Raw genomic sequence first — 11,891 nt, forward strand, 5'->3', positions numbered from 1 at the left:
AACTTGCGGCTACTCCATGTCTATTGCACTGATACAGCTCAAGGAGAAACTCTCTGCTGTATAACCTCAATGTGGTATGATCTCTAGTATGTCAAGAATTGAAAACCAAAAGGGGAAAGCAAGCCAAAAGAAACTGTAATTGAAATTTATACCACAAGACATGATGAGCAGAACTAACTCAAGTTATAATACTACTTACATTCCTGGCACTAGAATAATATATTTATTCACCAAATAACAAGAAACTAGAGGAAATGCAAGACTCTTTCAATTTTGGAGAAGGGATTTAGTTGTTAAACCCTTTTTTTATTTCAGCCAATTCTAGTTATGAGTCTTATGACAACTTGCCAACTTATTGATGGTTATCGTGCCCAACGGCTCATAGAGGCAAGTCCAGGTCTTGGTGGATGATAGTTCTTTTGCCACATAATGCATGGTGGGTCGTGAATCAGGATTCGTGCTGATGCAGGCCAAGGCCAATGTTACCATGGAAACCACTCGCCCTGCTAATTGACTTGAAGGTGACCGAAGTCGTTGGTCTAGCAAATCCTTCAAAAGCATATCTCCATTTTCCGATAGAGAAGTCAGTAGCTCCCCTGGATGCCTTCCCATCATGATTTCTAATGCTACCACTCCAAAGCTGTATACATCACACTTATCTGTCACTTGCATTGTGAAAGCGAGCTCTGCATGCACATTAAAATAACAAAATCAAACAACATTTTCCCATCGTATACATTATAAAACATTAATGCTAATGGGCGAGTATAAACAATTGTATAAATGAAGGGTTATTATCACAAATGGTACCTGAACTTATCCTCTATTTTATCGATGGTACCTGAACTTCAATTTTGATCACAACCAGTACCTGAACTTTTCGATTTCATTTTAAATGGTACCTAAGGCCACCTTCGGTCACTATTCTGGCTAAAAAAGTCAAATCTAAGAAAACAAAAAATAAAAAAAACAAGTTCAAGGCAAGTCTATTACCAAAAAATCATCACTATATATGATCGCAACCCTCGAAATCATCAAAAATCATCACTATGATCGCCTCGCATGTCGTTTTTAGTCGGAATAGTGACCGGAGGTGGCTCTAGGTACCATTTAAAATGAAATCGAAAAGTTCGGGTACTGGTTGTGATCAAAATTGAAGTTCAGGTACCATCGATAAGATTGAGGTATAGTTCAGGTACCATTTGTGATAATAACCCATAAATGAAATACAAAGTTTATAAGTTTATTGAATGACCGATACCTGGAGCCATGTAGCCATAAGACCCTGCTACAGCAGTCCAGTTTGACGAATCTGAGCTCAATAGTCTTGCTGTTCCAAAGTCTGATAGGCGTGGCACGAAATCCTGATCTAGTAATATGTTGCTCAAAGTTATGTCGCGGTGAACGATTGGGTGAGAGCAGTCATTATGCAAGTGAGAAATAGCATGAGCTATTCCTTGCATAATTTTTAACCTTGTGCCCCAGCCAAGTACTTCTGCTTCGCCCTCCACTCCATACAATACCATTTTCAAACTGCCTCTCTGTGCATATTCATACACCAAGTACAAGCACCCCTTCCAGGAGCAGAACCCATAAAGTTTTATTACATTTCTGTGCATCACTTCTGTCAAAGTTCTTATCTCATTCTCAAAACTCTTGCGATTCAATTCTGGAATGTCGTCACTAGAATCTGCTGACATATTCAATTTCTTAACCGCAACGACTTTGCCTCTGTCCAACGCAGCCTTGTAGACACTTCCAAAACCTCCTGTTCCAATGAGATACTTTTCATCAAAGTTCTCGGTGGCAGTGATGATTTCAGAAAATGTAAGTTTACCATGTCTTCCCCAAATAATTGAATCAAAACATTTAGACACCTTAGGATGATCGATTTCTCCAAGCTTTGATTTCTTGCAGAACTTAAGGATTAAAGTAGATATGGTCACCATTAGCAATAAACCACAAATGGGAACAAGGACGCCAACAAGAATTCTCTTGTTGGATTTTTTGGGACCCGAAATGCATGGAGTTAGTCCCTCTGTTTCACCACACAAACCACTATTTCCAATGAAAGCATTATTCGGAAGCTTCTTTTGGAAAATGCTACCAGTTGGGATTGGACCTGTCAAGTTGTTGTAAGAAAAATCAATGCCGAGAAGACTAACCATTCTAGAATATGTTGTTGGGATGTTCCCTGAGAGTTGGTTATGTGAGACATTAAGAATCTCCAGCATTATGAGCTTGGCAAGGTTTGATGGTACTGATCCCGAGAATGAATTGCTGCTGAGGTCCAAGAAGTACCGTAGGGGTAGATTACCAATCTCTTCTGGTATCTCACCTGATAAATTGTTGTGGCTTATGTTCAAGCTTGTTAAACGCTCAAACGTCCCAGGGTCGGCTGGTAATACCCCTGTAAAATTATTATCAGACAAATCAAGACACTCGAGCTTAGTCAATTTGCCTAGAACATGAGGAATAGTTCCCATCAAGTTGTTCCTGCTGAGATTAAGAGTGAACAACAAGCTTGAATTCCCAATGGAAACTGGAAACTCCCCACTGAATTCATTAGAGGCTAGGTTTAGATACTGCAATTGTGTCAGCTGACCAAGCTCAGGTGGGATTTGCCCAGAAATTCTATTTCCGTCCATTTGCATATCCGTGATGTTTTTGCATTCTCCCCATTGTGGTGAGAGTTGACCAACGAACTTGTTGCGACTAAGATGAATTACTTCAAGATGGGGATGAACACCAAATGCATTGTTAATGTTTCCGGTGAAGTGGTTTACTTCAAGCCGGACATATTTTAATGCAGAACAATTTCTCAAGCACTCAGGCAATGAGCCTGTGAAGTTGTTCGAGTGCACTTTCAATTCTTGCAAGGCAAATCCACTACACAACTCGGGAGGCAATTCTCCAGAGAAGTTGTTCCATGCGAAACTAACAAATCTCAAGTTAGGACTATACTTCCCGAAATCACTGGGAATGGTCCCCGAAAACCTATTAGTGAAAACGGAAAACCACTCCAGTTTTCTGAGGTGAGAAATAGTTTTTGGCAACTCCCCTTCAAGTAGGTTTCCGTAGACATCAAAGTAAACAATGGAACTCATGTTTCCAATCTCTGGAGGGATTGTTCCGCTGAGATTGTTGTCGTGAATGCTTAAATCTTTCAACACTTTCAAGTTTCCTATCTCTGAGGGAATTGTTCCGCTGAGATTGTTGTCGTGAATGCTTAAATCTTTCAACACTTTCAAGTTTCCTATCTCTGAGGGAATTGATCCAGAGAAATTGTTGTTGTACAGATAGAGGAAATTGAGTTTTGTCAACAGGCCAATTTCTGGTGGAATATTCCCACTAAAGCTATTGTTTTGGAGTTGCAAAGATATCAATTCAGTCCAATTGGAGATTAAAGAAGGCAAGATTGGCCCGGTAAATAGATTATCAGATAACCCCAACTCCATCAAGCTGTTGAGATTGGACAAGGACAGAGGCAGTTCCCCAGTGAGTTTATTTACAGCCAAGGCCAAATAAGTGAGGTTGGTACAATTACCAAGCTCAAAAGGGATTGAAGAGTTCAAGGAATTCTCTCGAAGATCGAGGTGCTGAAGCTCCCTGAGTTGGCCTACAGAGGATGGGATTTTGCCTTCAAAGGAATTGTCATCAAGGTAAATAAATTGAAGACCAGATATCAAACCAATATATTCAGGAATTGGACCACTAAAGTCGTTCGATTCCAAATAAAGGTGTTTGAGGTTGGGAAAGTTATATGGCATTGGCCCTTGGAATCGGTTATCGGTGAGATTGAGAGATTCAAGCTTGACCAGGTTGGTAACTACCAATTTCGGTATTTGGCCAGTCAAAAGATTTTCAGACAAATCCAGGAAGGTCAAGCTCTTACATTCAGATATAAATTCTGGGAATTCTAAATCCAAATTGTTCAGACAAAGATCAAGGTATGTTAAGAAAGGAAAGCCTGAAAATTTAGACCAGTCAGGAGTGTCTAACTTGTTCCTTCCAAGAAGCAAATATTGTACCTTTTTGAGATTGTCCAGCTGATAGGGAATGGTACCATTGAGAGAGTTGTTGTAGAGACTTAGAAACTGAAGCTCCGTTAACTTGCCCATTTCTGCAGGCACTTCTCGTTCCAAGATATTGTTTCCCAAATCCAAGGTTGTGAGCTTGGTGAGGTTGCCAATGGCAGATGGTATAGGCCCTGAGAAATTGTTGCCATTGAGGTTGAGATGGGTGAGATCGAGAAACTTGTTGAAGTTGAACTGTGTTAGTGCTGCAGTGATGTTGAAGTTTGCAAGGTGAATTTCAGACACTGTTTGTGTATTGTGGTTGCAGACAATGGCAGGCCAGTTGCACAGGTTGTTTAGGTTTGTGAGCGACCATGAATTCAGAGAAGGTGGTGAAGAAGTAAAGCTGTTCTTCCATTGTATGAGAGCTTCAGCATGTATTCTTTGTGATGATGTGGCCTCCAATGGAAGCAAAAAGAGCAAGAAAATATCGAGGAGGAGGAGACGCAGTGGAGTCTCCTGAACTGCTTTCATGATGTTGTGGTCTGTCCAATAAAGCTGCATAGAAGAAGGAATCTGCACCAGGAGATGATCAATTTTGAAGTAAGAGGTTGATTTTGTAAGTTCTCCGAATAGTTTTGAAGAGACTCAAAATGACTTGGGAAATTCATTCAGTAACAAGTTTTTCTTTTGAAAGCAATAGTAACTCCACTTATTAGTGCTCCGTGTTTCATGTTTAAAATTTTTCAATTTTTTAGCCAGTTAGTGCAGAAACTCCTAACCCACAACTAATTTCACTCTACATCAACGAACCATTCTCAAGTAAATACCTTAATTTAGTCAAGAAAGTGGCCACAAACCTACTTTGCTAATGGGTTTCTAGTTAATAGGTCTTTAATGATTACACAATATTTATGTTCAATTAAATTGAAATAGCACACTAGCATTTGGTAACTTCATAAAGCTATTTTGTAAGGGTTGAAAAGTGATTTTAGATTCAAACACCGTGTTTCTTGATAAGTAACTATTGTTATGTTCCAAGTAAGATTTGTAACTCATGCCTGTAAGTATAAGAAGGCAGATATATGACAGCAATTTCGAAATACCCTATTACAAACTCATAGATAAAACAATACAACAAATGCAACTCAAAACTATATTAATTATAGATCATGTTTAAGGAAATCGAATGCAAGAGAAGATTGTAGAGAGAAATTGTTGTAACTTTAATTGATAATAGGAGCCTCTATATATAGAGGATACAAGTACATAATCTTTTAGTACAAAGAATCATATTCTAATTAGAACTAGGAATCTAGAACATTCTCTCATATTACAACAATAGAAAGTAATCCTAGTTTGATAAGGCACACATAAATCAAATATCCTTCAACACTCCCCCTTGTGCCATCCAAACGTGATGTCATTGTGATACCATGGCGCTTCAAATGTTGCCTCGTTAAAAATCTTGCTCGAGTAATAAAAACCATGTGGGACAAAAACAACCTCTAGGAGGAGAAAAAGAGTACAACACGCCCTTCACTCTTCGATAGATCAAACATGTAGACATCATGCCTTCCCTCGATGTCGACATCTCCCCCTGATTGCTACAATCATGGGAGTTCGGATAACTTTCTCAATCCGATGCTCTTCACATGTTTCTCGAATATGGATTTAGGTAACGACTTAGTGAATAAGTCTACTACATTATCCTCTGATTGGATTTGATTTACTTCAATCTTTAGAAGTGTATGTTATTACTGATAATAAAAGAACTTAGGCGATATATGCTTGGTATTGTTGTCTGTGATGAAACCTAACTTCATTTATTCAATACAAGCTGCATTATCCTCATAAATGCATGTAGCTAGGTTCATCTGTGGTAGACTTCAAACCACAAGTTCCTCGACTATGTCCAACTATGAACCTTAATCATATGCATTCACGCATTGATTCATGTAGAACAATATTCTCTGCATGATTCGAGGAAGTAGCAACAAGGGTTTGTTTTGTAGACCTCCAACATATCGCAGTGCTTCCCATGGTAAAGACATAACCCATTTGGAAGCGACCTTTGTGAGGGTCAAAGAGATACCCTGCATCAGTAAAAACCATCAAAACATCACCATCGTTTTGATGTAAGGGAGGTGGGTGAGGCCGGCCACCCTTGGTGACGACGTCGGTGCTGGCGGCGACATGGTTGGCCACGGCGGTGTAGATGGCGGCGTTTTGCCGTATGGGGTCCGATCCCATAATTCTGTCATTCCTTTTCTCTCTGTAGGGATAAAACAAGCCCATATCTATTGTACCCTTTTAAGTATCGAAAGATTATCTTTACACCAATTCAATGGCATTGCGTTGGCGCAGGGCTACATATAGCCAACAAGTTCATAACAAATGAGGTGTCCGGTCTTGTATTGTGTTAAGTACAATAATGTGCCTATTGCACTTAGGTAAGGCACTTCTGCCAATTAACACGTCTTCGTCATCATCTCTGGGACAAAACGTATCCCTCTTAGGGTCAAGACTACGGACTGCCATGGGAGTGCATCTTGACTTTATCAAAATGCCAAAGCATTCATTGACACGGTATACAAGTTCTAAATCTAGACAAAACTGTGTTCTCCTAAGGTCCTTCATCTCAAACTCGAATTTCAGGTGTTCAGGGGTTTCCCTTAACTCTCAAGGGTTCCAATTATGTTTATCAACATAAACCGTGACAATTGCAAACTCGGAACTTGTCATAGAAACGCGCGGGCATAATTCATCATATCCCTTCCCAATCAAGTAGTCACTTTAGTGAGCGTTTCAACCTCATTGCAAACGCGCTCCATGGTTTAGAGCCACTTGATTTGGGTAAATGAAGTCCATTAGGGACCTTCATGTATATTTTCATATCTAGATCCCCATAAAGATACGTAATGACCACATTTGTAAGCTGCATGTTCAGTGATTTGGAAACTACCAAACTGACGAAGTAGTGGAGTGTAACGATATCCATTACGAGAGAATATGTCTCCTCGTAGTCGATTCCAGGGCGTTGTGAGAAACCTTGCGCCATAAGGCAAGATTACCATATATTTTTCTCATCACGCTATCTAATGAAGACTTATTAATGTCAACAGGTTTTATGTTAGGAGATGTTGGCATCTCAGGCTTGAAATCGTTCCTCTTCGTTAGTGAATCCAATTTAACCTGGATTGGTTCTTTCTATTTAGGCCAATTCTCTCTTCATTGATATTCTTCAACAGAGCAAGGTTCGCTGTCATTGGTCTCAATAATCTCATGTCCTCATGTATTGTAGTGTAGTTTATAGAGATCTCTATATTCTCAAGAATTGGTCTTAACATTGAGGCGTCCCCCAACGATGTCTCTTGAACATAACCACAATTCAGAATATTCTCATAAGACAGATTTTGAGTATCAATGATCAATGGATCAAATTGTGCCAAACTCGCTCTTTTCCTAGGGCTAGGATCCATCGAACCTATGGGTCTCCTACACTCTCTAGCGAAACCCACGGCCTGTGATGCTATTATGCTATGCCACCATCCATGGTGGTGGTGTCGTGCCCATCTCCTCTAGGTGGCGCCATGTCCTCTTGTACGGACATCAATCCTTGTAGGCATGTTTGCAGCAGGTATATGTGATCTCGTCACTTTTAGGGGATTGAGATGAGACATAGTGGGGACAGATCACGACAATTCCTGTCGTTTCTATTGAACATTGACATTCTAATCTCCCCCTAACGACAGGAAGACTGTCTCATCAAAGTGACAATCCGCAAATATAGAGGAAAAGAGATCGCCTATCAAGGGTTCTACATAGCGGACTTATAGTTGGAGATTTATCTCCAACACAAATATATATGTATTCATTGCTAATGACCCATTTTGATGTAATGTGGCGGCACCATTGGCACACAAACAGCACACTCAAATATGTGTAAGTACGAGATATTAGACTCGCACCTAGTCACTAGCTGTAACACAAAAGGTTGAGTGGCGATAGGTCATAGACGAATTAGCATACCTGCATGCGATATTGCATAACCCCAAGAAGAAATATTGGTGCGCATTACTAATGTCCAGGCTACCATCGTAGTCAATTAATGGTGGATTTCCGTACCTTTTCCGCGAGACCATTGGGATGTGTACATGGGAATATGATGCCTAATATCAATTCCCAATGATATGCAATAGTCATCGAAAATTTTCATTGTAAACTCTCTAGCATTATCAAGTCGAACTGACTGAATGGGATGATCCGGGTAGTAAGCTCGTAGCCATATGAACTAGGCTAGGAGTTTATCATAAGCAGTATTACGAGTGGACGATAGCGCGACACGTGACCAGCGTGTTCGCACATCAACTAACACCATAAAACATCTAAGCAGTCCGCAAGTTGGTTGAATCGATCCACAGAATCCCCTTGGATTCTATGTAAGAATGGAATTAGTTCCTTAGTATCCTTTGCATAGGATGGTCTCGATCCTAAAGAGCAGGCTTTATAGAACGAAAGATGGGCTTTAGAAGCAACCAATGAGGATTTTGGTTGAGCTATGAAGTCACAATTGATTTTAGAAGTAGAAAGAGGAGTTGAATTAGGGTCTTGGCGTCAAAGCCAAGTGATGGGCGCAGGGGGTAGGCGGCGCGGGCCATTGGTGGTTGGTCTAGCATGGTGGTGGCATCGTGAGGTGCAGGGGCTTGCCATGCTTCTCCTTGTATCAATTTTTGATTCTTACTTCTCTTCATTCTGAAGAATGGATGTCCGTGTGAAGTCTTTAATATACGGATCATCATGTCACGACCTGGGTGTCCTAAATGGTCATGTCAAAGCCTATATGTGTCGGACGGAATCCTATCAGTCATCTCCCATGACATGGTTTGATTTAATGATTCAAATAGTGGTTGCATACAACCCATTAGAATGACACATAAGTTTCTCTAAGACTCGTTTATGTCCGTAGTCTTTAGAGGTGATGCAAAGGAACTCTTGTCCATTCTCACAATGTGTTTCCACATTAAAACCATTGGCTCTTATATCTTTGAAATAATAAAGTTCGAATTTAAGATATGTCCAAGACATGAAATAGAATAATCGATACTTTATTAATAGGATTATTATCACAAATGGTTCCTGAACTATACATCAATCTTATCGATGGTACCTAAACTTTAATTTTAATCACAACCAGTACCCGAACTTTTCAATTTCATTTTAAATGGTACCTAGAGCCACCTCCGGTCACTATTACGACTAAAAACGGCATGGGAGGCCATCATAGTGATGATTTTTGATAATTTCGAGGGTTGCGATCATATATGGTGATGATTTTTTGGTACTAGACTTGCCTTGAACTTGTTTTTTTGTTTTTTGTTTTCTTAGATTTGGCTTTTTTGGCCGGAATAGTGACCGAATGTGGCCTTAGGTATCATTTAAAATGAAATCGAAAAGTTCAGGTACTAGTTGTGATCAAAATTGAAGTTCAGATACCATCGATAAAATAGAGGATAAGTTCAGGTACCATTTGTGATAATAACCCTTATTAATAATAGCCAATGATTACATCAAAGTTTCTTGACCAAAATCTAATCCAAAATAAAATTCAAACTTAGACAGATCGTAGTCACTCAATCCTTTCGGTAACTCCAATTAAACATGACCAGGAAAGTAAGAAGAGATGTCAGTGGAGCAAAGCTCGCTTAAGTACCACTAATCTCAACTAGTTTCCTAGACATCATACTTAATTGGGTGAGCCTAGTGAGAAAAAGTTAAGACAATTGTCATTTATTGATTTAAGGCATAATTGCCATTACATAATTTTGGAAAATAAAAGACTATACTAATAAAAATTTGCGGCATTTTATTTTCATCGCCAGATTTATAGTTTTCCATAACTCGATATCTTGATCACCATTGATCAGGTACTCCATAAAATACCATGAAGAGGATGCTCTCTTGATTGAGTTGTATTGACGCAATACACATGGTCCTTAAGACCAATGGCGTTGGAATAGTATCACCATGGCCAAAAGTGGCGCCATGGTGTCCAACCATACCCTCAATGTCATGACTCCTTTGGTCATGTATTCGCCAACTTGGGCGATTACCTTCATGAGCATGTTGATCATATGGATCATATCGTCCATGGTGACTTCTTCTAGCCATTGAACAGTGCTCATGGTAGCCATCTTGAGGCCTACCATATTCTCTATTCACAAATTCATGGTTGTGCCTTTCAACACAAGCCATAGCTCCAATTAGCTGATGGAGATTTATGATTCGTCCTTCATTGATTAAGATTCAATAGAATTCAGAGAATCTTAATTCAATGACTGGGAATGGTAGTTAGGGTTTTCTCAATCAATTGTTCTTCTGTGATAGTTCTTCCACAGGCATGCATCAATCTGATGCGGAGAGCTTCCGAACAATATTCTATAACTATTTCAAAGTTAGAGAAGCGGAGATTATTCCATCGTGCTTCTAAGTTCGGAAGATGGTGAATGTTTACTAAAACCGTTCACTAAGCGCTACCCAAAGGTTTCTAACGCTATTCTCATTCATGTACTCAAACTGGAGTGTCATCTCTATGTGGCGCTTCATCAAGGTAAGCGCCCTGGAATTATCTATCTCAGTTTGAGAGTCTTGAGTGCTTCCTTCAGAACAGGGCTCTTGGATTGTAGGCAATAAATCAAGGGTAATAAGGTGGAGCTCAACATTATGAGCCCACATGAAATATCCCGTACCCGTAGAATCCAATGGAGTAAAATCGAGCTCGTTCAAGTTTGACATCCTGAAAAGGAGAAACAAGAACGGATTAGTTTTGAAGTCAATGCTTCCACGAAAACTAATATTAAGATTTCTGAGCCTTACTGCTACCAAGAAATCGATTTCCAAGAAATTTGGATTAGACTGAAACAATGATGGTTGAATGGTCAAATTTTGACGCTCATGGACGCTCTTAGTCCGTAGCTTACGAACGCTCTTAGTCCGTAATATTTCGATGCTCACAAAAACTCTTAGTTCATGATTTACGAACGCTCTTAGTTCTTATATCGTGAATCCGTACGATTCCGCTTTTATAGAATCGAACCCACGTTACAGAAAGGTGGGATGTAGAAGAATGGAGGTTGCAAGTCCCCGAAGAAAAAGAAGATAAAGTTAAAGTACAGAAAGCAGTAACTTTAATTTAAAACTTACTTGGTGCTTTCTTGATGCTTGATTTTCTTGTTCTTCTTTTCCTTGTAGTCTTGTGGTTCTCTTCCCAAAACCGTGCACAGAGATGGTGGCACGCATGAGGTGATCCTAGGGTAGGGTTCTAGGGTTTCGTGGCAAGAAGAGAGAAGAAAAAAGTTTTGGCTTCTGATTCAGGGTTAGGGTTCGTGCTGAAAACGTGTTTAAGGAAATTGAATGCAAGAGAAGATTGTAGAGAGAAATTGTTGTAACTTTTATTGATAATAGGAGCCTCTATATATAGAGGATACAAGTACATAATCTTGGAGTACAAGGAATCCTATTCTAATTAGAAATAGGAATCTAGAACATTCTCTCCTATTACAACAATAGAAAGTAATCATAATTTGGTAAGGCACACATAAATCGAATATCCTTTAACAGTTCATGGGTTATCTAAGATATGAGATTAAAATACCTTGATCGATAATGATGCTAATGTTCTGAGTTGAGTATTCTCGGATCTCGATTACATTTCGTATCCAATAGTTGAAACTTGATGTACCTCAAATTGTTCGAACTGACTTGATTAGCCAAATACCAGAAATCTGGCAAATTATCAACCTGTTCCAACTTCTGAGGACAATTCGATCTGGGTAATTGAATATCTTAACTTCTCTAACAAAGATGGAAAAGTTG

The 11,891-nt window shown here is 39.4% G+C and overlaps 1 protein-coding gene across 1 annotated transcript; it reads right to left on the bottom strand.

The window, feature by feature from the left end:
* LOC112194749 (MDIS1-interacting receptor like kinase 2) lies at window positions 1-4,679 on the bottom strand. Its single transcript, XM_024334976.2, has 2 exons — window positions 1,262-4,679; window positions 1-686 (listed from the first exon to the last, which is right to left on the bottom strand). The coding sequence occupies exons 1-2, from the start codon at window positions 4,578-4,580 to the stop codon at window positions 322-324; spliced, it is 3,684 nt and encodes a 1,227-aa protein (XP_024190744.1). The 5' UTR covers window positions 4,581-4,679; the 3' UTR covers window positions 1-321.
* Between the last annotated feature and the right edge of the window lie 7,212 nt (window positions 4,680-11,891).

Source organism: Rosa chinensis, chromosome 3 (genome assembly GCF_002994745.2).
Source record: "Rosa chinensis cultivar Old Blush chromosome 3, RchiOBHm-V2, whole genome shotgun sequence".
NCBI lineage: Eukaryota > Viridiplantae > Streptophyta > Magnoliopsida > Rosales > Rosaceae > Rosa > Rosa chinensis.

Coding starts and splice junctions, on each gene's coding strand:
- LOC112194749 (XM_024334976.2), bottom strand. CDS start 4,580: ATGCAGCTTTATTGGACAGACCACAACATCATGAAAGCAGTTCAGGAG. Junction 687..1,261: donor TTATGGCTACATGGCTCCAG/GTATCGGTCATT, acceptor ATGTGCATGCAG/AGCTCGCTTTCACAATGCAA.